General features: G+C 41.9%; 1 protein-coding gene across 2 annotated transcripts in view; it reads right to left on the bottom strand.

Annotated features, from left to right (window-relative positions):
• Positions 1–410: 410 nt before the first annotated feature.
• LOC137319087 (frizzled-6-like) overlaps positions 411–26,503 on the bottom strand; it is a 52,219-nt gene continuing 26,126 nt past the window's right edge. The window contains exons 3-7 of one of the 2 annotated variants that reach the window (XM_067981462.1): positions 17,738–17,934; positions 14,873–15,890; positions 11,303–11,451; positions 10,237–10,680; positions 411–8,586 (exon numbers count right to left, since the gene is read on the bottom strand). In XM_067981462.1, coding sequence (XP_067837563.1) covers positions 8,424–8,586; positions 10,237–10,680; positions 11,303–11,451; positions 14,873–15,890; positions 17,738–17,934 — 1,971 coding nt within the window. In that variant the 3' untranslated portion in view covers positions 411–8,423. Of the gene's footprint in view, positions 8,587–10,236; positions 10,681–11,302; positions 11,452–14,872; positions 15,891–17,737; positions 17,935–26,503 lie in introns of those variants that run through there. The other variant, XM_067981464.1, reaches the window with a different exon arrangement.

Below are 26,503 nucleotides of genomic sequence, written 5' to 3'. Positions count from 1 at the left end.
ATGAAGCCACCAAATCAACACATCTAAACAGAGTCTGGAAAAAAAGGTAGAGATCATTGGAGGAGGGGGGAGGGGTCCAGGGGATGCATACTTGAACATTTATGGCAGACAAGTGGTTTAGCCATTAATCGCCAGATCTGGCTGGACCACATAAAGCACCAATGGATCCTGCTCTCCTCTGCCAAAACTGTTCAATATTACAGAATCATCCTTGAATGCAACAATAACCCCTGGCTTCTCTTCTCCACTACAAACAGTCTTCTTAAACCTCTCACCTCCAATAAGTGCGAGGAGTGAGGACTTTTTTGTCACTAAGATTGAGACCATCTGTTCAGCTGCCTCTGCCGCTTCCCTCCCTTCCCCCTAGCCCACCAAGCCAAACTTCCCCCAAGGTTCCCCCCTGCCCTAGCCCTGAACTTGCATCTTTCTCTAGTTTCTCTCCTATCTCCCCATATGCCCTCTCCGAGGTCATCTTGTCAAAAAGACCCACCTCCTGCTCCCTCGACCTATTTCCCACCAAACTGCTGATGACCCAACATCCCTTCCTGATGTTAGCTGATATTGTTAACGGTTCCCTCTCCTCAGGTACTGTACCCCTCTCCTTCAAATCTGCCGTCATCACACACTCCTCAAAAAACCCACCCTTGACCCCTCTGTCCTTGCAAACTACCGCTCCATCTCCAACCTCCCTTTCCTCTTGAATGTGTCGTCTCCCAAATCCATGCCCATCTTTCCCGCAAATCCACGTTTGAACCCCTTCAATCAGGTTTTCGCTCTTGCCACAGCAATGAAATGGACTTTACCAGTCACAAATAAGATCCTATGCGACTGTGACCATGATAAACTATCCCTCCTCATCCTTCTCGAACTGTCTGCAGCCTTTGACATGGTTGACCACATCATCCTCCTGCAACGCCTCTCCTCCATTGTCCAGCTGGGTGGGACTGCCCTTGCCTTGTTCCATTCCTATCTATCCAGCCGTACCAGAGTATCACCTGCAATAGTTTCTCTTCCCGCTCTCACACTGTTACCTCTGGAGTCCCCCAGGATCTATCCTTGGCCCCCCTCCTATTTCTCATCTAGATGCTACCCCTCGGCGACATCATGCGAAAACACGTCAGGTTCCACACGTCTGCTGATGACACCAAGCTCTACCTCACCACGACCTCTCTCAACCCCTCCACCGTCTCTGATTTATTACACTGCTTGTCCGATGTCCAGTATTGGATGAGCAGAAATTTCCTCCAATTAAATATTAGGAAGACCGAAGCCATTGTCTTCAGCCCTCACCACAAACGCCGTTCCCTAGCCACCAACTCAATCCCTCTCCCTAGCCACTTTCTGAGGCTGAACCAGGCCACTTGCAACCTTGGTGTCCTATTTGACCCTGAGCTGAGCTTCCAATCCGATATCTTATCCATCACCAGGACTGCCTACTTCCACCTCCGTAACATCACCAATCTCTGTCCCTGTCTCAGCACATCTGCTGCTGAAACCCTGATCCATGCCTTTGTTACCTCTAGACTTGACTATTCCAATGTTCTCCTGGCCAGCCTCCCATCTTCCACCCTCCATAAACTTGAGCTCATCCAAAACTCTGCTGCCCCTTATCCTAACTTGCACAAAGTCCCGTTCACCCATCACCCCTGTGCTCGCTGACCTACATTGGCTCCCGGTCCGGCAATGCCTCAATTTTAAAATTCTCATCCTGGTTTTCAAATCTCTCCATGGCCTCACCCCACCCTATCTTTGTAAATCTCCTCCAGCCTCAGAACCCTCTGGAGATCTCTGCGCTCCTCTAATTCTGGCCTCTTGCACATCCCCGATTTTCTTCGCTCCATCATTGGCAGCCATGCCTTCAGCTGCCTAGGCCCTAAATTCTGGAATTCCCTCCCTAAACCTCTCCACCTCCTTTAAGGCGCTCCTTAAAACCTACCTCTTTGACCAAGCTTTTGCTCACCTGTCCTAATATCTCCTAATGTGGCTTGGTGTCACATTTTGTTTGATAACACTCCTGAGAAGCACCTTGGGACGTTTTACTATGTTAAAGGCGCTATATAAACTTAAGTTGTTGTAAGCGAAAAGAATTGTTCATCTCAAGATTGTTCTGTGCCAAGTATTGTTTGGTGGGTTTGGACACTTAAATCCAGACAGACACACACGTACAAAAGACTAGAAAAAGAAAGACACCGGTGGGCATGAAAGGAGTCAAATCTGCAATCAAATGTATATTATATGAATGCAAAAAATACTAGAAATAAGATGCCTGAGTTGGAGGTTAACGTGGCAGTAGGGAACTCTGATATAGTGGGAATATCAGAAATATGGCTAAATCCAGAGGATGGTAATAAATATATCATGTAAGGGTATAAAGGTGAACGAAGTTGAACCTGTGGGATGGGGAAAGCTACAAAATTAACTACCCTGATTAGACATTTCTAATGTAAAAAAAATCCAAGCTAACACTAGCAGAATATTGCAGACCTGTAGATCAGCATAAAAGGAGGATAATTTGCTCCATGAGGAAATAAAAAGGGTTTATGAGAACATGAAATTTATTTTAATGGGAGACCTCAATCAATATAAAAACTTGGGAAACCCAAGTGCTTTAGAGTCAGAGTTGATAAATGTAATGCGTGGCTAAATCATGACTCAAGAAGCAATGTTCATCTTAAACTAGTATTCGTTAATGGTCCAGACAACATACAATAAATGGAAGCGTTCTGGGGACAGTGACCACAGAAACAGTTTAACATAATCTGGGATCCAGATATACCCAAGACCAGCAGCCAGATACATAACGTTAAAATGGCTAAATTCAAAGAAATGAGGGTACAACTAAAATAAATGGATTGCAGGAGGATGTTCAACAAAACTTTAGCAAAGGCCAAATGGAACATCTTCAAAGTAATAATGCTGAGTATGCAGTACAAACATACACCAAAAATCAGCAAGCTCAGGCTAAACAAGCATAATCCTGAATTGATTAACAAAAATTAAATGCCAAAGAGAAAAAAATACCTCTACAAATTTTACAGGGAGAATGGGGGAAAGGGTTCACAAGGAGGAACACAAGAATATACAGGATCACGTTAAACGGGTGATCAGAGGGGCCAAAAGAGACTTAGAAAAATGCACATGATTGAAACAAAACATAACAGGCACTCAAAATCATTCTAAGGAGTCACTAGACACTGGAGAGGTATCAGTAAGCTAGTGTAGTTCTGGTCACCACATTACAGGAAGGATGTAATTGCATTAGAGTGGATACAGAGGAGATTTAAGAGGATGTTGCCAGGACTGGAGAATTTTAGCTATGAGGAAAGATTGGATAGGCTGGGGTTGTTTTCTTTGGAACAGAGGAGGCTGAGGGGAGATTTAATTGAGGTATATAAAATTACGAGGGGCCTAGATAGAGTGGATAGGAAGGACCTATTTCCCTTAGCAGTGAGGTCAATAACCCGGGGGCATAGATTTAAAGTAATTGGTAGAAGGATTATAGGGGAGCTGAGGAAAGATTTTTTCACCCAGAGGTGGTATGAAGCCTGGAACTCACTGCCTGAATGGATGGTAGAGGCAGAAATCCTCAACTCATTTAAAATGTACTTGGATATGCACCTGAAGTGCTGTAACCTACAAGGCTACGGACCAAGTGCTGGAAAGTGGGATTAGGCTGGGTGTCTCATTTTCGGCCGGCACGGACACGATGGGCTGAATGGCCTCCTTCTGTGCCGTAAATTTTCTACGATTCTAGTGTCTGTAGTTTTTTAAAAAAAAATGTAACAAAACAGACACGTGCAACTATAGATCCATTAGTCTCACTTCAATTCTGTGTAAAATAATGGAATTGATGAGGATTAAACTTGAGGATTATCTGTACAACAATAACATGGTTAACAGTAGTCAACATTACTTCAGAAGGGGAAGATCCCGCCTGACAAACCACCTAGGTTTGTTTGAGAAAATGACCACCAAAGTAGACTGTTGGAAACCCCATGATGTATTGTACTTAGACTTCCAAAATGTATCTGACAACGTTCCACACAAAAGGGTACCAGTTAAGCTCAAAGCTGTAGAGATTTGGGGTAAATGCTGGAAATGGATAAGAAACTGGCTGAAGGGTAGGATACAATAGGTGCTTGTTAGAAGAGTTATTTGGTGGGAGGAGGGAGGGGGAGTTTCAAGTCGGGTGGCCTAGGGCTCAGTGCTGGGACCACTATTGTTTCTAATTTACGTTAGTAACTTGGATTCAGAAATTGTATGCAAACTAAATAAATTTGCAGATGATACCAAAGTACGAGTGTCGGTGGGATCAAAGGAGTCAGCTGAGAAAATACAGAATGAAATGGACAAAATGTGTGGTCAGAACAAGCCCAGGATTCAGCAACAAAAATCCACTCCTTGGTAATCTCTGAATTCCTGCATTGCAGAATAAATGGAGGTTTGCACGGCAGGAAGCTCAGCGGGAACAACCTTTATTCCAAATAAAGCCATGATTGATAAAGCTAACTGGGCATCAGATAGAAAGAGCAGTGAATTTTTAGCAGCAGAGGAGGGAGAATGTGGGGCAAGAGGACAGCACAGAAATGTCCTTATGGTAATTAGAGAAGAAATTTTAAAAAAACATTTTTTTAAAATTATCGCTTTTAACCGCAAGAAAAAAAAACAAACATTCAGAGCCAAGAGAGATTATTTGGGAAATTAATATTTTAAAAAATGGCACCAATTTTTTTTTTTTGAGAACTCTGCAGGACAGCAGCCTGTCCCGAACATGACATCACTAGAAGCCACCTTTGACTTTATCAACATTTAAAAAAAAACTTTCCATTGCCCAACGGAGCTACTGAGGAGGCACAATACAAGTGATTGCTAATAAAACTTTTACACTACTGGTACTGGGGTTCTGCCCACCAGAGGAGGGCAAAGCATCAAGCGATATACATGGATGCTGCCAGCTCTTTCCATTGATGAAACCATCCCAGAGGCTACAACCAGATCACTGAGGCCAAAACCATGAATGCAGAGTTGTTTTTAAAAATAGGTCCAAACTATGCACTGCTATTTGTGAAACTGCCCATTTAATGCCAAATTATGGACCACAGCCACAAGGAACTGGGTTAATACTGCCCAAGCTCATTTCATGTAGGACCCTTACAGCGAGCAGAGAGAGAAAACTTTTATTCTATCGGCCTGGACTGAATTGAAAGCCAGATTCCCTCGATATTTACTTTCCAACTTGACAGTGCAGTTTATTTTTCTTTTAATCTGTCATATCATGTCCATCAATTGAATTCAAGATTTTTTTTTATACATAAAGCTCAATCAGAATTTAAAATTGAAAAGCAGTTATATCTCAAAGCAGCTCAAGAAATTAACCAACATGTAACTCAGCTATTTTCATTTGCTTATACATTCAAATGCTAAACGTAATTGCACCAAATCAGGAAAATAAAACTGCATTCATGCTGTTTACCAAAAGGTTTTAGCATGTGTTTTTCACTACAGCAAAGTTACCATGGATAGTTCAGATGGAAATGAATAGCTACTCCAATGTTACAGTCACTACAGCTCTAACAATATCTGATAGAACAAGCGATGGAACAAGCATGACAAAGTTTTAATTACTTAAAAATGATAATGCCCAGATTCAGCACCTGCATGTAGACTCAGAGTCACATCGAATCTTAATATTCTCCTGTCCATAGTTGTGCTAAAAAGGGTTAAAAAGTGTTGGATCTGGAAGAGAATGAAGAACTTAGAGATGTTTTGCAAAGGTTTAGGCTCAGTAATGAGGCACAATGAGTTTAGTCAATTGAACTCTATATTTGACAACTCTAGAGTTCCTTAACGATTTTAGACTTTATCAAGGGTTCATGTCTCTCTCTGCACTGTGTCAATGAAAGACGAGGAGATTCATGTTTATTGTGAGTTTTAGCACATTAAGGTTTGTAATGGTACATGACAGCAAAGTGAAGAAGTGAATATTGCTGTGTTCAACCATAAATAATTGCAAAACTTTGCACTCATTACATTCAGGGTTTGTATTTTGAAATTTCTTTAGTCACTTTTTAATGATTTGCTCCTCACAACAGTAGCTTTGATGAAGCAATGGAAGATTTAGAGACCAAATAATTTTTTAAAAACCCTCAATTTTTGTGCTAAACACTAGCACAAAATTAACTACAAAATGAAGGACCATCACGTAAGGCAACACGCTATCAAAAAAACTTTGCCTAGAAGTGTAAAAAATGGTTCCACTCACTCATGCTATTTTACAGCAGTTCTGACATTTGTGGTGACTGTCCAATTATATTAAAACTTTATATTTACTCGTTAAGTTCAAAATATTTAAGATGCGTATCTGTAGTGCATTTAAACTTTTGTTTCCATGACATTTCTATGGTCCCAGAGTTCAGGAACCATCATGTTCCACCAACATTTAATAATTGCCACCCTAAACCTCATACCAATCGCAACCAGATATACTTCCACTTTTAATCAGATCAGGACCATGTTAACTGGGACTCTATTCCACATAACTACTACTCTGTGCGCACGCAGGTGTGTAATTCTCTCTAATCTCACATCCTGCTTGAGGTTTGTTAATTTTGTACTTGTCCTGTAGTTACTTATTTACACATCCTAAAGGTCACGGTATGAACAGTATATTGTGCATTACTTGTTGTGAACGTAAACTGATTGCTTGCCGTGCAACCCAATTCTAGAAGTAGTGAGTTTTTCTTAATTTAGGGTTGGAAAACTGACCTGTGAACAAATCAAGGATTATGTAATATATTGGAAGATAATTTCCAGATCAGATTTAACTGTTGTGCAGCTCAGAAGCTGGGTTCCACCCAAAACATTAACCCATCTTTCCCTATCAGGATGCATACTAACTCACTGTATATATGTAACATTTTCAGCCTTTATTATAGATTTTTTTCTTCAATGCACCTCAGTTCTGAAATCTGATCTGAAAGGTAATCGATGTGACTGACAGGGCTATTGCAGTGATATGCTGAGAGTGCACTTTGCTTGCAAGCAAATTTTTTTTTGTGCTCACTTCTCCAGTCCTTAAAGCATTAACTGCTGCTGGTACACGGTTCCACGGGTATCAGACACCCTCCATACCTCACCAAGTCACCAGATGGCAATCAGGAGTCGAAACCATGGCTGTTTCTTTGCCTCTGCTGGATCTGGAGTACTGAGGCCAATTGTGGTACCCCCTACTGCAACCCTAGCAGAAACCAGCTAAGACAGTACCACCAGGGAAGCCTGAACACAAACTTTAAACTTTTCTACCTGGCAGTTAATAAAAGGGAAAGACCAAAACCATCATCTTTGGCTGCCGCCACAAACTCCCTGACCCAGTGTTTGTTTTACTTTAAACCACTCGCAAGCTGGATAAGCTGGTAACTTCACTGACACGCAAGAGATCAAGGCTCCAGACCTGCTAGGTCAGTTGCCCAGTTTTGCTTTCCACCTCACAGTCTGCACGTGCCTGTTTTTGTGCATGCACATCCTGACAAAAAAAAATACCAGGGGAATGATAAATGGCCATTTAATTTTGTAACTATAAATAATCATTTATATATTGAAATCTTTTCAATTTATAATATTCTCTACCTTCTTCCAGTGAATTTGAACATATAAAAATCTCCAGCTTATTTGCCCTGGAAAAAGTTAATTCTTCTAAAAAAGAAATGCCTGTCTTCTATCTTCTATTTTGTACTTTCTGTACAAAGCATACGCACTTAATCCTGTTGAATCGACTATTGTAACTGTTGCGTGTGCAAGAGAGTTATCTGAGGAGACTACATGATGGCTGCAACAGTAGCTGCTTAGGGAGTGTTACACCTCTCTATCAATATTTCAAGGCACACCAAAGATATCATAATTACATAACCACTAACCACTGCTCAAGATAAAATAACATTTGAATTTAGCAATTTAAACTACCATTCGATTGAACAGAAAATTATACCACATAAGAGCATTTCTGCCACTGTCTACTTTGCAATACACGAAGATAAGGCTAACTATTGACTAAACTCAATTTCTCCCTCCTCCCATAAGCACAAAATTAACTACAAAATGAAGAACCATCACATAAGACAATACAGTATCAAAAAATCTTTTCCTGGAAGTGTATAAAATGGTTCCACTCACTCATGCTATTTTACAGCAGTTCTGACATTTGTAGTGACTGTCCAATTATATTAAAACTTTAGATTTACTCGTTAAGTTCAAACTATTTAAGATGCATATCTGTAGTGCATTTAAACTTTTGTTTTAAAAATAAAAAGAATGTAACGAGCTCACAAAAGTAAGTGTTATGGATGCTAATTTCACAACACATGTGCTGTGGTCAAAATACTTTATAAAGACATGTAAAGCCACCAAACGTCTCAATCCAAACATCCTCAGTCATTGTTCTCGGGGTCTTCAACTTTGCTGGAGTCCGGCAATGCATGTACAAGGAGAGAAGCGGAACCCTTGGTACTACTTGGCCGTGGATAGTGGGGCACGAGGAAACAGCTACTTTGTAGTGTACGTTCCTCAGCGTAGTCGCCTCTTGGTGTTAATCTGTATTCAAGGATAGACATCAATTAAATAAACAATAATCAATGTAGTGTAGTCTTCAGGTGAAGCAGGATTAGAGGGTGGTGGATAATTGAAGGTCGTGCAGATGAAATTCAGTCCCCATTTTAAAATTATACATAGATTTTATATTATTTAGCAAAACGTACAGCAATTTGGGAAGGAGAAAAGTAGAATGGTTGGAACTGTTCTCTGCAGAACAGACGGGGGAACCAGGAGAAACAAAACTGTGATGCTACAGTGGAGGTGTAATTACAGCGTGACAAGTTTACATAGGCAGTTTCCATTATAAATGTGGATATAGGAATTTATAACGGGATAAGATTGAAAAAAAGCGTGACAAAAACTTGACAGCAGGAAGTAATGTTTGCAGATAGGAAATGTGAGCTGACACAAGATTTTTAATACATTCTAGATTTAATATATACATGCCAGAGACTGACAGCAATCGTTATACCACCCAAAGGGCACATGTAGTCCCTCTTCTTCCTCACCTGTGGTGGTTTGGGAAACATGCTCTTTGCTGTGTTTCTGGTACTCCATTCATAGCACACTTGACATGTTGCTGGATTTGGGCTTAAAGTTGTTCCCTCTCCGTATCTTGCTCTCCAGCAAGATAAAACTAGGGAATACTATTAGAATTGTGGTCCTCAACAAAATTATAAGGATTCTGTCCCACAACAAAAAGTTTGTGGGCAACACTGTCAGAAACCTGACGATTTCTTGAAGCAATATAGTAACATAGTAAGTAACAAAGTAATAGTTTCAGGCAGGAGAAGAGCTTCGATCCATCTAGCCCACCTATCCACAGTATCTGCTCGGTGCATTTCTAATAACCCTGAATCCCATTTGTTGACCCCGGAACTTGTCTAATTCCTTCTTGAAACCCATTAACGTATCTTGTTCTACCACCCATACCAAAGTTAACTTCTCGCAGATGTGAAATGAACACTGCGGCTTTAAGGCAAATTTCATGTTACCCATCAAAATAGATGGTACCCATTTTGAAATTAAAGTACAGTTGAATACAGCTACAATCTACTTTAAATTCCAAGTTGCTTCAATCAAATCTAACTTTTTTTTTTTAAGCACTACATTCCCACTTTGCTCCGTTGTATAATTCAAATTATTGGCCAATTTAAATTTATTTAATGCAATAAAACTACTTCAAACTGTCAACATACTTTATAATGATCAATATGGGCCCGCCTCCAACTGGTCATAACATATAAATTCCTGTGTTTCCATGCACTGTGCAAATGCGACAGAGGATTAGAACTGATTTTATGATTTTTATTTGCAGAAAAACAAAAGTGCAACACTAAAAACAGCAAACAACAAAGAGAAACTGAGTCACATCAATCCAGTTTGAAGTGTCTTTAATAGACATTCCCACAGCTTGTGTGTGAAACAGCAATGCAAATCATTTCAAAATTGATTCTTATAGCCGAGGGCCTATTGATCATTGCAACAGAGTGTGATCGCACTAGCATAAATGGGAAGCAATTTTGGAAAGTAAGATTTGATCCATAAAGTTGAGTGTTCACTATGGTGATCGTTAAAGGCGAATTCCACTGTACTTTATATACCTGTGCTGTAATCATTAAATTATGCAGCAAACCATTTGTTTCTTACCGTCCATCCGGGACACGCTGCAAGCCTTCAGACTGGGTGCTAATTCTGCCGGATGCACTTCCCCCCTTACTCCTTTTCTCTGGCAGGTCGGCAGACACCACTTGGCCCGATAAACTGAGTGAAGCTTGTTCCCCGGTGGAGGCGTTCAATACAGAAGGGGTATCGGGAAGAAAAGCATCATGCTCATCGATCTCCTGGGCGGATATTTCAAGAAAAGGTTTAGCCTCTGAAAATGTCCCTTGACTGAAGGATTCGTGATTGGTTGCAGGCAAGGTTGATGTCCCATGATTTGCCATGCCTGTAGTGGACGTCCCCATGGATTTAGAGATTACCCTGAGCTTATGGGAACTTGCCTTGTGTTTCTTTTTGTGCTGAACTTTAGAATTGTGCTTTAGGAAAAATTCACAGGACTCCTGCAGCACCTTCCGACTTTCAGTTATAGGGCTAAGAAGACGAGAAGAAGAGAATATTCAGAAAAAAATAATTGCCAGTCATTGATATTGCTTAAAAAAAATCTTTCAATATTTTCGAGGTGGACATGTTGGTTATGGCGCTGGACTAGCAACCCTGAAGTCACGATCCAAATCCCACCATGTCATGTTGTGAAACTGAATTCAATAAATCTGGTAATTTGTGGGCTAGCAACAGAAAAAAATGACCATGAAAGGTGCTGGATTGTGTTTAAAGAAAAAAAAATTCAGTGATGTGCTTTAACTCCATTAACAGTTACCAAATTGCCGTGTGTTCAATTGCTGTACATAAACTAAAACATTACAAAAGGCCAAAAGATTAGTGCTGCTCTGAAACTGATGCGTGCACAAAAGCAGCCTGGTGGGATTCTCCTCCACATGGGGAAGCACCTGGCTTCTCCTCACTATATCCCATGGCTGAACTCCGTATGTGGAGGTTTGCAAGTGGAGGCCTATGTCCCATCCCTCCATTGCTGCTCTGAATATCCACCACCTCATTGCAGCAGAGCAGCTAAAATCCCATTCTGCCCTCCCCCACCTTCCCTCTCTCACACAACGGACGCACTCTTAGTGAAGAGATTAAAAGCTGGTCTTACTCTCGCTTGCGGGCACTGTGAAAGAAATTGGCCCATTCAGAACAGGTCTTTCTACTGCCAACCCAGAAAACTGCTGGTATACCGACAATTAGTGTCATCAGGTATTTCATCATAAAAAGAGACAAGTCAGGCCTGGTCAGAGTTTTTACCTAAAAAAACACAAACACAAACACAACCAATTACTGCATCAAAAAGATATTCCAGAGAAATACCAGAAAGCAGCATCAACCTAATTAAAACAATGTGCCACAGCACCAACAGTTTACCAAGATAAATAGCACAATTCATTTAATCCAAGACCACTGTCAAGGACAAAATTAATTCTCGCTTGGAGAAGCATGGGTTAATAAGGGATAGCCAGCACAGATCTGTTAAAGACAAATCGTGTCTGACTAACCCGACTGAGTTCTTTGATGATGTATCAGAGAGGGTTGATGAAGGTAGTGCAGTAGATGTTGTATATCTGGATTTTCAAAAGGCATTTGATAAAGTACCATATACCAGACTTATTTGGAAAATAGAAACACATCGGTATAAAGGGATGTTGGTAACTTGATACGTAATTGGCTATGGCATAGGAGGCAGAGAGTAGTGGTGAACTGATGTTTTTCTGATTGGAGAGTAGTATGCAGTGGGGTCCCCCAGGGATAAGTATTAGGACTGTTGCTTTTCTTGTTATATATAAATGACCTGGACTTGGGTATAGGGAGTACAAATTCAAAGTTTGCGGATGATACAAAACTTTTCAACATAGTAAATAGTAAAGAGGATAGTAGTAGACTTCAGGAGGACACAGATAGACTGGTGAAATGGGCAGACACATGGCAGATGCAATTTAATGCGGATAAGTGTGAAGTGATGCACTTTGGGAGGAACAACATGGAGAGGCAGTATAATCTAAATGGTCCTATTTTGAGGGGGATGCAAGAGCAGAGGGACCGGGGTGGGAGGGGGTACATATTCACAAATCTTTGAAGGTGGCAGGGTAAGTTGAAAAGGCGGTTAAGAAAGCATATGGAAAACTTGGCTTTGTGTACTTGGCTTTCTGTATTTTGGGCACTGAATACAAAAACAAGGAAGTCATGCTAAACCTTTACAAATCACTTGTTAGACCTCTGCTGGAGTACTGTGTACAATTCTGGGCACTACATTTTAGGAAGGATGTCAAGGCCTTGGAGAGGATACAGAGGAGGTTTATCAGGATGATACCAGAGATGTGGGGCTTCAGTTATGTGGAGATTGGTGAAGCTGGGATTGTTCTCCTTAGAGCAGAGAAGGTTCAGGGGAGACCTAATAGAGGTAATCAAAATTATGAGGCGTTTAATAGAGCAAATAAGGAGAAACTGTTTCCTCTGGCAAGTGGGTTGGTAACCAGAGGTCATAGATTTAAAATAATTGGCAAAAGAACTAGAGAGGGAATGAGGAGAAATTATTTCACACAGAGGAATAAGATCTGGAATACGCTACCTGAAAGGGTGGTGGAATCAGATTTCATAGGAACTTTCAAAGGCAATTGGACATGTACCTGAAGAGGACTAATTTGCAACGTTATGGGGAAATAGCTGGGGTGTGGGACTAAATTGGATAGCTCTTTCAAAGAGCCGGCACAGGCCGACAGGCCGAATGGCCTCCTTCTGTGCTGTAAGATTCTAAGATTCTAAGTTTTAAACCAGGATTACAGACTGCAATTCATCAATAGAAAGAATCTTCTAAGCAATACTATTATTAACACAATTAAGCTCCAGGTACAGACTGCGCCTGGAATTTCTGTGGTGGTTCTTCCGATTGCGTGCCGTAACTTCGACAGAAACCTCGGAGAAACGGCGTAACTAGCTGTTTATGCCCTTTCTCCAGGGTTTCCTGGGACTTTTTACTACGCTAAAGGCGTTATATAAATGCAAATTGTTGTTGTTTCTGTCAGAGTTATGGCAGGTGATCAGGGAACACCCCTCCCCCTCCTGGAAATTCCAGCCACAGGTCTACAATAGCCTCAGAAGTATGGGGAAATAAAAGAGAGCAGAATTCTGTGTAATTAAAAAAGTCAGAATATGGTTGCCAACAGAATCTTCTAAACATTAAATAATGCAAAAGCAAAATGTATGTTATTAAATAGAAGTTTAACTCATGAACTATTACTTGTAGCAATTACTTAAGTGTAGCACAGTTTACCTCTGAATATCTATAGACGTGCAATTAACGAATTGTACCTTACTTTAAAAATAAATTGCATTTAGCAAACTACATTGAATATATCCCTGCTACACATTTGTTAAATTTGATCACAAATGCAAATCATTTTTTTTAAAGTATGCCTTGTGTATATCCCCTTAAATGTACAATTGTGCAAAAATGTAAATTTGTGTTGCCCCCTGCAACAATTACTAAACAGCTGAAGGAACATTAAAAGGAAAACATTTCAATATCCAGTATACTATGCACAGAGTTAGCAAAAATCATGATGAGATTGCATTTGATGATCAGGATGTAATTAAAGATCCCAAACGCCAATTGGATCACAATCGTCTGGTCTCCATATTATACCATGGTACATGGGAGTAAAAAAAATTCACAAGTGCTCTGTAATTCACTGATCTCCTGAGGCTGGCTGTACAGAGTACCCTGCCCTTTCATTGTGAGTGTGCTGGGCTAATTTTTTGACACCTGTTCTTTTGCACACAAAAACACATTGAGAGCTGCTCACAGAATAAACATTTTTGACCCATAAACGATCAAGGTAAATCAAGTAATCCAAAATCCATGCTTTAGCTGCCAACATACCACAAATAGAATACAGCAACACTGTGATACTGAGACCGAGCTAGCTCGTCCTGGGATGGCAGGACTGTCATATGAGGAGAGATCGGGTCGACGAGGCCTGTATTCAGTCGAGTTTAGAAGAATGAGAGGGGATCTCATTGAAACGTATAAAATTCTGACAGGGCTAGACAGACTGGATGCAGGGAGGATGTTTCCCCTGGCTGGGGGCTCCAGAACGAGGGGTCACAGTCTCAGGATACGGGGTAGGACATTTAGGACTGAGATGAGGAGAAATTTCTTCACTCAGAGGGTGGTGAACTTGTGGAATTCTCTATTACAGAAGGCTGTGAAGGCCAAGTCACTGAATATATTTAAGAAGGAGCTAGATAGATTTCTAGACGCAAAAGACATCAAGGGGTCTGGGGAGAGAGCGGGAATATGGTATTGAGTTAGAGGATGAGCCATGATCATAATGAATGGCGGAACAGGCACGAAGTGCTGAATGACCTACTCCTGCTCCTATTTTCTATGTTTCTAGCCTGCATTCCCCAATACTTCCCTCTGTAGGTTCATTTCAACAAATCCTTAACAAAATGTCTGTAGACATGTTTATGGATTCATTTAAACTACTGGCTTGAAGGAGGAGGGACTGTTGACTTTGCCATTGATTACTGCCCATCTAGCTACCACCTTAAAACTCTTACACCTCAGAAATGGAAGCCTCAGTGGCTACCTGTAATCACTGAGCAGTAATTGCAATGAGAATTTGAAATACAGAAAACATTCTGAAATATACACTTTCTTTGAATGTACCTGATTGGGGCATGGGATGTGATAATCCTGACAGTGATCATAAACCCATGTAGTTTCCCAAGTTGTCCGAAGGGCTTGCTCATAAATATAGCATCCCAGGAGAGCAACCAAAGGTACCAAGTACAGGCCGCTAAAAACTCCGATTCGAATCATAAATTTCTTCAGCTTCTCTTGATTTCTTCCATCATGTTGGATCACCTGTCGTACGTGATTCAAGGAAATAATTCCTGCCAACAGAAGGGACAATCCCACCACCACACAGAGGCACAAGGGCATCAAGATAAAATAACGCAAAGCATTCAAGTCATACAGCCCGACAAAGCACACGCCACTGATATTGTCGCCTTCAACTTTGTTCAAGGCAAGCAGCATTATTGTGAATATCCCAGGCATTCCCCAGGCAACAGAATGGTACCACATTGCTTTCTGTTCAATCGCTTCACAACTCCACTTCAGTCCTGCTGCCAGGAACCAGGTTATGGTCAGGATTACCCACCAAACAGTTCCTGCCATGGTAAAGAAATACAACAACATGAAAAGGATGGTACAACCCTTATTCTGCGCTCCTATGACAACTGTTTCCACGGTGCCCAGTTTTTCATCCGCCTCGTTGCAGACTATGTTATTACCAGCGACAAAACCCACAAAGTACATTAGAGATACTATGCTATAGCATACCGCATAGAAAATGATTGGCCGTTCAGGATACCGAAATCTTCTAACATCGATAAGGAAAGTCAGGAACGTAAAGAGAGTTGCACACAGACAAAAGATGGAAACAATTCCAATGAAACATTTGGCAAAGTTTAGTTCATCTTCTTTGAAGAACATGTTAGGACATGGCGGCAAACAATCACCTACACCAAGAAACGAAGTGTCGTGCCCAGTAGGGGTCTTCAAGGGCCGCGGACACCAAAATCCATAATCCCTCACTACCGTTTGTGATGTCTTCTCTGTAATTGATCTTGAAGTTGGGGCTACTGCTGAAGAGTGTTGGCCATCGTCACAATCTTCCAACCTTGAAATAAAAATTCACATCAAACTCCTCTTAAAATCAGGTTAAAACTCAAATAATGCCCATTTTTAATCACACGCCACCGGGAATTTTATATACTCCTCTGTTTTTTTATTTTATGTAGTCATTCCTCACACTCATTATTCCTGCTGAGAAGATGAGAAACCAACTTGCTACCTAACTTCTACTTTTAGTGCTTTATACTCATCGAAAAACTGACTAATTTTAACTTTTGTTGTACAATTAATTCTCCTTTACTTGAAGCCTCCCCTTGTCAGAAAGGCCGACAATGGAAACTGACCGGGATGAAGCCAGGTCTTCCTATATAAAATGCAAAATACTGCGGATGCGGAAATCTGAAATAAAAACAGAAAATGCTGGAAATACTCAGCAAGTAAGGCAGCATCTGTGGAGGAAGAAACAGAGTTAACGTTGCAGGTCGTGACCCTTCGTCAAAAGTGGAAAAAGTTGAAGATTAAGCAGTTTTTAAGCAAGTACAGAGCCAGGGAAAGGGGGGGGGGAAGGAAAGAACAAAAGGGAAGGTCTGTGATAGGGTGGAGGACAGGAGTGATTAAATGACAAAAGAGATGATGGTGCAAGGCAAGGAGGGTGATAATAGGACAAGTAAAGAAACAAGAAGATGGGTCTAGAGGAGCTGTAAATGGCAACATCAGAACCATTACCAGCACCTGCTGTCCAAAAAAAAGGGGAGCAGGGGTTATGATCTGAAGTTATTGAAATCAATGTTGAGTCCAGAAGATTGTAAAGTGCCAGATCTTACTATGCCTTGATGGAGCAAACTGCAACTCTTGGCCACCACTAATACAGTACTTTAAACACACCTGTTTCAAGTCTATAACTTGTGTACAAGAGCAAGCTCTATCCCTTCGCAATATTGTTCAAATTAAACATATATGGAACCTTTATTGTAGTGAAGCCTCCCAAGGCACTTACCAAAAAGGCCAAGGACGAATTGTGAAAGGGTTAGGGGAGGTGATTGAAGGAGTACTTGAGCAATTAGCTTTTAAAAAGGCTTTTGAAGGTGATGAAAGACGTAGCATAACTACATGTGGCGGTATGTAGAAGGGAAATCCAGAACGCAGGGCATGACAGTTCACTGGAAGGAAGAGGGACTGGATAAAATGGAGCTGTGTGCTTAGAAGTTGGACTTCAGGAGGTTGCAGATTTAGGGTACTACGAGGCTGTGGAGGAATTTAATTTCAAAATCCCCATCCTGGTTTACTTTTAGCTGGCAGAAAAGCAGTAATAGAGGTTGGCAAGGACAGAGGGTGATAGGCAAGTGGGACTGAGCATTGAATAGGGTATTAGTGGCAAAGTTTTGGTTAGAGTGGAGTTCAGGAGGCCAGCCCAAAGGGCACTGAAAACGTCGAGCCTGTAGGAGACAAAGTGTGGATGATGGCTTCTGCGGCGGTGGGAGTGAGCTGGAGATGCAGGCAGGTAATATTTCAGAGGTGGATATCGCAGTTTGACGATGGATGGGATGTGGAGTTTGAAGCTCAGCTGAAAATTGAGCAGACCAAGTTTGTGCACTTAAATTAAAACAAACATGTAAATTTAAATACAGAAACAGAAAATGCACGAACAGTTTCTAAAAGCAGAAGAAAGGTTAGCATTGCCTCCGTGACCCGCCATCAGATTTGTTTGTTTCGGATTTCCAGCGTTTCTTTTTATCTCGTAAATTTTTCTTTTTTTTTGCTCACACTTCACTGCCAAACATGGAACAGTTGCCAAACAGCTTGTACTGTAAAGGTTTACTTTTTCTTCTCTCCAACAACGACAGAGATGTCTACCATGCGATCTAGGTCAGGTACTAGTATTACTCCTCTTACCGATCACACTGCAGCTCCTCAGGCCATGTGATCCCAAATGTCTCGATGAGTTTTTCACAATCCCGGAAAACGTTCTCACAAAGTTTTCTGCAAGGTGGGACAATCTGAAGTTTTTCTGTACAGGCAGGCACAAACGCGCTGCACAGAAACATTTGCACATCCGGTGAGCAAAGCAGGTTTATAAGTGGAAGAAAAGGCTGCAAGAGGAGAAAAACATTATTAGTTTGGTCTACCCTGCATTATACAATTTCAGCTCATTTCCTATTGGATAGTATCACATCTTTCACAACTATCTGGAACTACTTTAAAAGGGTATGAACAGTGCAGGATGATCTCTGCTGTATGGTACTGGATTATTGGGACACGGGTCAATTGCCAACTTTAGTTTCTCCTTTTCGGGCCCTTGCACACTACACACCATTCCTCTGGCTAGTATTTTGAATTTTTAACACCATTTGCATTTCCACACCATTCACCTGAGGAAGGAGGAAGCCTCCGAAAGCTTGTGGAATTTAAAATAAATTTGTTGGACTATAACTTGGTGTTGTAAAATTGTTTACAATTGTCAACCCCAGTCCATCACCGGCATCTCCACATCATAGTATTTTGAAAGGGAAGGGGCAGAAAGAGTTGAGAGTGGAGAGTCTTCCCCCTGAGTCTCTCTCAACTGCTTGCTAGGAAGTGTGTGGGAGTAGCAGAAGTCTCACTCCCTTAGCAGAAAAGTATTTTAGTGCTGACTATATTAAGTGTAAGGAGTCTTTCAACACCAGGTTATAGTCCAACAGCTTTATTTGAAATCACAAGCTTTCGGAGGCTTCCTCCTCACCTGACGAAGGAGGAAGCCTCCGACAGCTTGTGATTTCAAATAAAGCTGTTGGACTATAACCTGGTGTTGTAAGACTCCTTACATTTGTCCACCCCAGTCCATCACCGGCATCTCCACACCATGACTATATTAAAGGTCTTAGACGACAGATTCACAAAGAAAAAATCTCTTCATAAGGTCAATAGGAGATACCCCTACACTTAACATCGCAGCCTTCAAAACTACTGCAATGTCTCCCAGTTCTACAGAATACATGAGGAAATTAATTGATTATACCAACCAGAAGAAGAGACATAATTACGTACAACTGCGGCTCTGACAGTCGGTGGGAAGCAAATTGGATTATATTGCTTGAGAATGTCACTCTCTTGGGAGGACACATACTCTTCTTCCCCCTCTCAGTCCAATTTTCTTGAATTTAACTCCAATGCAAAAAATATTTACAGCTACAGATGCAATTTTGCAAACCAGCAATCACATAAAACATTCTCTTTCTGTGAATGATAGTAGAACATACAATCCATGAATGAGTGATAAATTATGCACGATGCATAGTAATAGGTTTCATAATGCTGACTTGCGTTGATCTGTAAAAGAGATTCATTTTTGCCAATGAATCATTCTGCAATATAGTTAAATAACCCGCTTACATCTACATTGCCCACACTTTCTTGGGTGGGATTCAGTTTTCCAGCAGCACGTGCTCTAAAATTGTATCTAATGCGCGCCTGTTCCGCAAGTCTTTCCTCCCAACTACAGATTTAAGTCCCTGAATCAACCCTATTTTCTGCTTTTTTTCTCTTCAATCGCTTGTTCCCAATTTACTTCCGATATTGACCATTCCTCCATCCCCAACTACAATTCACTTCAGTTTTCTCAAAGAGTTCTCTATCTACCACTTCCCTTGAGATGGAGGTTGATGGCAGTTACTAAATACTATTTTGTTGCGTCTTAACATTATTATCCCAAATTTCTTGGGTCATCTCCACCTCTGCTGTTATTTGATCTCTTTATTAATAATGTCGCTATCGCCATTCCTCTGCTTAGCTTAATAAGACTGCCTTTGTAAAATATTCTTTATCCACTTGGGTTCACCTCCATCCTGCAGCCATGTTTCTGTGATGTCATGGTCAGTATTTTATATCACATGTATCAATGAAAACGTGAGTGGGTGCAAAGGAGATTTACTAGAATGATACCGGTTATGTGGAGAGACTAGAGAAGCTGGGATTATTCTCCTTAGAGCAGAAAGGTAAAGGGGAGAATTAATAGAGGTGTTCAAAATTATGAGGTGTTTTGATAGAGTGAATAAGGAGAAACTGTTCCCACTGGAAATAGGGTCAGTAACCAGAAGACACAGATTTAAGATAATTGGCAAAAGAACCAGGGAGGAGACAAGGATAATTTTTTTATGCAGCGAGTTGTTATGATCTGGAATGCACTGCCTGAAAGGGTGATGGAAGTAGATTCAGTAATAACTTTCAAAAGGGAATTGGATATTTACTTGAAAAGGAAAAATTTGCAGGGCTATGGAGAAAGGGCAGAGGAGTGAGACTAATTGGATAGCTCTTTCAAAGAGGCACAATGGGCAAAGCAAATTTAACTGAATTTCATGAGGTCTGTCATATTTATATTGTTACACATTGGTACATTAAAACTGAGGATACCGCTCTACAAGATAAAATAGTGACACAGAGCTAAATGTAGAGAGACAGAGAACATGTGCTGGAGAATTAGAAAAAAAACCAAGGATTTTTTAAACGGGTTTGAACGTATTTTACATAGTGTGCTTTATTCAGCGTAATAGCCATAAGCAAGACAACTGATTTGAAGCTTTCAGGGATAAATGGACAGAATCATGGAAGGCAATTTCCAGAACATCAGTAACAAAGCTCTCAATCCCATGTACTTAAAACAGAGTTTGACTGATTCAGTCATTAGTTTTTTTTCTGTACAAGTGCTATAGCACCACCACTGGCAGAGAGGACATGAGGAAAAACTTTTTTACCCAGAGGGTGGTGGGTGTATGGAATTCGCTGCCCGAATTGGTGGTAGAGGCAGGGACTCTCAACTCTTTTAAAAAGTACCTGGGCCTGCACCTAAAGTGCTGTAAGCTGCAGGGCTACGGATCGGGTACTGGAAGGTGGGATTAGAATGGGCACCTGGTTGTTCTTCGAGCCGGCGCGGACACGATGGGCCGAATGGCCCCCTTCTGTTCTGTATCTTTTCTATGGTTCTAGGAGGGTGTAATTATAGCATGACAAGTTTATATAGGCAGCTTCATTGTAAATGTGGACATAGGAATTTCTAATAGATAAAGCGGACATAAAATTGTGACAAAAAACATAACAGGAAGCAAAGTTTTGTTTAGCAAGAACAACAACTTGCATTTATATAGCACCTTTAACAAAGCAAAACATCCCAAGGTGCTTAAGAAGTGCATACAAATGCAAGATTTTTAATGTATACGTGAGTAAGTTCAAAAACATTTTATTCTGCGGTGCGAGCCACTGGTCTGTGTGACCAAGTCAGTCGAATTCTGTTTTTGTTAACATGGAATTATGGGATTTTTACCAGTGTTTTGGAGGTCGTATTCTAACCATTTCTCTGTGAACACAGCAAACAGGTAGGCTTGCTCATGATCTAGTCCCCCTCACAAGTTGTGTAAACATTAGTTAGCTTTTCAGTATCTGTATTCGAAAAATGAAGACCAGCGCAAGCCAGTCACTCCCTGAACTGCAAAATGAAATTCAGTTTAAAATGTATCCGAGAATCTCATTAGTGAGCATTGGGTGTTTCACAATTCCTATTGTGAGTAGTAGTCTTATTTCACAGAGTGCTAATGGATATACAGTTACAGTTTTACTTGTCCTGCAAGACACAAAACTGAAACTCAAAATGATAATAACTGCTGTTATTCACCCTTTTACTGAAGTGACTGTTCTGTGAAACTTGGTGCCACATTCTTATTTACATTCTTTGTGTGAAAAGTAAAATATTAGCTACTGCATCAGGTGTCGAGAGATTTGATATCCATCAAAGTGCGACCAGGGGCAGAGCAGGCATTCCATACATCCTTCCTGCACAGCTAGGAGGAAAAGAGGTATTGTCCACAATCATCAACTTGCTACTCCCAGCTTACTAGTCACGCAGCACAAATTTTAAAAAAACTTTCCATTTTTAACCTCAACAAAGAGAATATTTTTTACAACTTCAGAGAAAACTCTGCAAGTCCTATTTAAACACACTATAGATTAAAGAACGGGTCTCTTTATAATATATACTCCCATCAACACTGTCACTTTACAATCTGTCTTGTGATGTAGTGTCTTTATTACGAAAACACACCCTTGCAAACCTCAGCCTGCTGTGGCTTGTGAATACATGACTGAAATGATACTTTCACCCCAGTGAGAAAGAACATTTGAATATGTGAATACAGTTAGCAGTTTCAAAAGCACATAGTTCTAAAACAAAAAATATGAACATTTATTTTCTGGAAATTTTTAAGTGGATTTAAATTTCTGCATTAAGAAAACCAATGGAATCTTAAATTAGTTTTTTTTCTGGGTAACAGTACCCCAATTATACTTGCCAGAATGCCCACAACTATGACCTAGAAAGAGATAATCATAGCTCAAAAGCGCAAGATTAAACTCGATTTTTCACTTGTATTATTCAATAGACTGTATTTCTACAGAACGCTACAGTTCAAAAGCCATTTCTTCCCAATTTACTTCCCCGCCCACATGAACGTTCAAACACTTCTGTGTATTAAGCGCTGATTGAAAATAAATGAGCATTTGAAAGCTAGGTGACGCGGTTGAGATTTTCGCACACAGATTTCATAGGAGAATGAAGAAGCCAGTGAGGTACACTGCAGCGATCAAGCATACTAAAAACTGGCAGCAGCAAAACAATTGGTTTATCCTGAGCGATGAACATTGGTGCGGAGCACAGTGCAAGTACCTTTGAAGAGGCTTAGGCTGTTAGAAAAACATTTGAACATCTACACGTTCTAACAAACTGCTTCTCTCCAAAAAGGCTGTTTTTGCTACATTCCCACTCGTCTCAAGAAAAATATGTCGTCTTAACAATTGCTTAAGTTCACACATGATATGAAAGGGTTGGCTTCAACATGAAAATTGGTTTCATGGCTGAAGTAGAGCAATTTAGCCAGGGGTGTTTAAAATTTATTTAAACCTGGAAAGGGAGGAGGGGGAGGGGTCAGATACTGCACAGTCTTTAGTTGTAAAACAACCATTATAAAAAAGGCTTTCTGGGCACTTATTAGATTTTACAAGTCATTACTTACTATTTCAGTTCCATAAAGCACTGAAATCTGCCCATTTGTACTCTATGAGGCAGAGAATTGCTTCAATCTATGCCTGCAGTTAAAATTACATTTACCAAAGGGTATTTCCTTTTGTGCCAACAGACACCACACCCTGTCCCTTATGAATCCATTTCAGTAGTCAAATTGGCAATCATAGACTAGCTGATTTTCTTCAAAGTGGTTAGAAGGCCTGAACAACATGACCCCAAATCGGCATTCATCAGTGAACACGTTGGGGCTTGTCTCAATTGTCAGATGAACTTTCAGAATGAGTTGAATTGCAGCAAAGCCAAACTCATAGAACATTAGTGGCTATAATTCTGAGGTCTTGATCCTTGAGAACTTCTGTTGTGGAAAGTGATCAAAAACAAAATCTATTTCCAATAAGATCTACTTTCAGATCAGTAGTTATGTTTCTTCTGAACGTAATGATTTTTGTGATAAACTTTGTCCTAGCCCACCACTACACCTCTCACTCCACCCGGCTGTTGGGGCTATTCAGCATACCCTAGCCTATAATTATTAGCCAAACTGGCTGCACGGGGTCCATGATCCAGTCCAATCCATTTGTTGAAAAATTTCACTCTTATGATGCTCTCTCTTCAAACACACTGAATTGACTTATTGGGCTCGATATTACCAGGGCTGCGGGTTCGCGGCGGGGGGGCTATTGGGTAACGCGCCTGGCGAAATCAGTCTGTCCCCCCCCTCCACCGCGATCGCAGCCTAATTGGATCCACTTACCTGTTCCTCCGGGTTCCCCACTGCTGATCTACACGGCGGGCGGACTGCGCATGCGCAGAAAGGTCTGTCAGCTGGAGGAGCTCCATTTAAAGGGGCAGTCCTCCACTGACTGATGCCGCAACAAATAGGAAAAATTACAGCATGGAGCAGCCCGGGGGGAGTGGGGGGGGGGGGGGAAAGGCTGCTCCCAGTTTAATGATGCCTGACTCCAGGTATCATTGGATGGGGTGAGGAGGAGGGGGAGGACAGAGATCTTCCCCCCGGCGGACGGGAGGAAGCGGCCTGCCTCTGCCACCAAGAAGGCCTGGCTCGAGGTGGCAGAGGAGGTCACCTGCACCACCAACATATCGCCCACCTGCATACAGTGCAGGAGGCGCTCCAATGACCTAAGTAGGTCAACCAAAGTGAGTACACTTACTCATTCCCCTACACTCCGTCTGCCACATCACCGCCCCCACCCCACATCTCCTTCTGCACTGCCAACACTACTCTGTCACATCACCCCTCATACCCACTCAAACCTCATCCTCATCTTACCTGCACTTACTCACCTCGCCAGTACTCATCCCGCCACTACCACTCAACCCAATCCTCATACAATCTCATGGCTCTATCTCATACTCACCCTCTCATGCATCTCTTTCACGGTCAGCCTCACTCAACCTGCCACTACCTGTGCCGCAGCCACAGGGCATGCATCACATATGTGCAGTAGGCAGCGTAAGGCAAACGAGTCGTGAACATGAAGGGGATGCACAAGGGTGTTTGAGGGTTTGTCATGGTTTTTACTTATATTGAATTTCTGACCAACTCACATTACATATTATATTGGCACCACTACTGCCACGTCTTTGCGAATCTTGTCTGGTTTGTGCAATAATGCCCTTTCCTGAGGATCACAATGAAGACCCACAACTGATGACACCCATTGTGTCACTGCAGAGTGGGTGTAGGTGTATTTGCAGGGCTCTTTTGTGCAGATGACTGAGAGACGTCGGCGATGTCCCCGGTGGCACCCTGGAAGGATGCGGAGGAGAAGTTGTTGAGGGCAGTGGTGACTTTGACAGCGACAGGTAAGAAGATGGTGCTCGGGCCAGCCAGGAACAGCTCGGCATGAAGGAGGCTGCAGATGTCCACGACTACATGTCGAGTGACTCTAAGCCTCCGTGTGCACTGCTGCTCAGAGAGGTCCAAGAAGCTGAGCCTCGGTCTATGGACCCTATGGCGAGGGTAGTGCCTTCTGCGACACATATCTCTCTGCGGTTGCCCTCCCTCCTGCTGTGCAGGTGGATGTGTCACAGCACTGTGTTGTGGAGCTCCACGTGTCAGAGGTGGACGGCGTGGCCGGCGAGGCTGGTGATGCTGTTCGCCCTCCGAGGAGGACATGACTGCAGCTACGGTGGCCCCCATCCGGAAGATGTACATCTGAGGGGGTCCGCAAGGTAGGTACATGTCTCTGGACCCCCCAGAGTAAGTGTGCAAGTTGGTGAATTTTCTTGTCAGGAGGAGGGTGGTGGAGGCCAAACTTTGTCCGAAGTGACAGAGTGACCTCCTGCAATGAGTGAGGGTCTCCCTCCCCCCCCCTTTGCAGCTGCCACAGGCTGACAGCTGCAACACGTCCATTTGAACTGGGAGTGTTTCCCCCAGTACGGGAAACAATCCCAGTTGTCCATAAAATTCCACCCCTCCTCACATATTCCCTTAATCAGGTCTGTTAATGACCTGAAATAGCTAGATAAATATTGTTAAGTGGCACCCCGCCGGCTTTAATTGCCTGCGGGAGTCCCACATGCGGGGGCTGCGCGCGCACGTCGGCGCGTCTGTGGGGAACCCGGAAGTGGGCGGGTTGGAGCCGGGCTCCCTAGCCGCCCCGGGATTCCCCGATTTTCAGAGCCCCCCTGCCAGGAACGCACCCGGTAGCGGGTGCTAAAATGAAGCCCATAGTATCTGCTTCTGGAGAACCATAAAGTTCACCAACCCATAGCTAGTCATGCAGGGTCTTTGGAACTTGGCATTTCTCCAACCAGGTCTTCCTTGAGTGCCTGTGAAAGTAGCACTGGTGGGGATGGGGTCACTGCCGATAGAAAAATGGGCTTGGTGTCCCAATTGGGTACACCGTCTTTCTGCTGTTCTACTGGCAACTCCCCCATGACAAATAATGGGCTGGCATGTGGCAAAGCAGTTGGTTCCTCCAAGGGAAGGTGAACCTTCCTAAATCACGTATGGACGTAAGCTTGAGTACTTTTTAAGTATTTTTATATAAAGCGCCAATGATGCTCAGGCAGGGGAAGTTACTCATAGATTGACAACTTTAAATTATTATCTATGAATGAAAGGCATGCCTCCCCTGACTGAGTTAACAGAGGCATTCACTGACTGATCGCTACACTCTCAGGTCTCCTTGAGAGTGTAACACAGCAAAGTTAACAATGACTTGCAACTGCACCCTTCATATACAATTTGGTGGGAGGAGGGAAGTATTTTTAATTGAAAGTATTTCCACACAAGTGATCCCTCCTCTTAAAAAAGAACAGCATCTGGAACAAATTAAAGCATGACGCACTTTAAACTCATTTGTGTAGCTTTTATGTGCAGCTTCATACAAGAGAAAAATACACAGGTAGTCTTCAAATAGGTCTTCTTCACTCATGGAATAAACTACATTCCATTGTTTGCCTTTTGTGTAGATTCTCTATCATATGGAGTTTCAAGGACCCATTCCCTTAAACAGAATACCATTAGTGTAAGGATCCTTTTACTCAATAATCCTTTGAGCAAACTGTCACCTCAAAAATGTGATCAAAACATCAAAGCTGTATACTTTAGGTAGGAGTTATAGACTCGTTCACTTTTGCTGTTT

This window comes from Heptranchias perlo, chromosome 3 (genome assembly GCF_035084215.1).
Source record: "Heptranchias perlo isolate sHepPer1 chromosome 3, sHepPer1.hap1, whole genome shotgun sequence".
Taxonomy (NCBI): domain Eukaryota; kingdom Metazoa; phylum Chordata; class Chondrichthyes; order Hexanchiformes; family Hexanchidae; genus Heptranchias; species Heptranchias perlo.
This window is presented reverse-complemented; position numbering and strand designations above follow the sequence as displayed.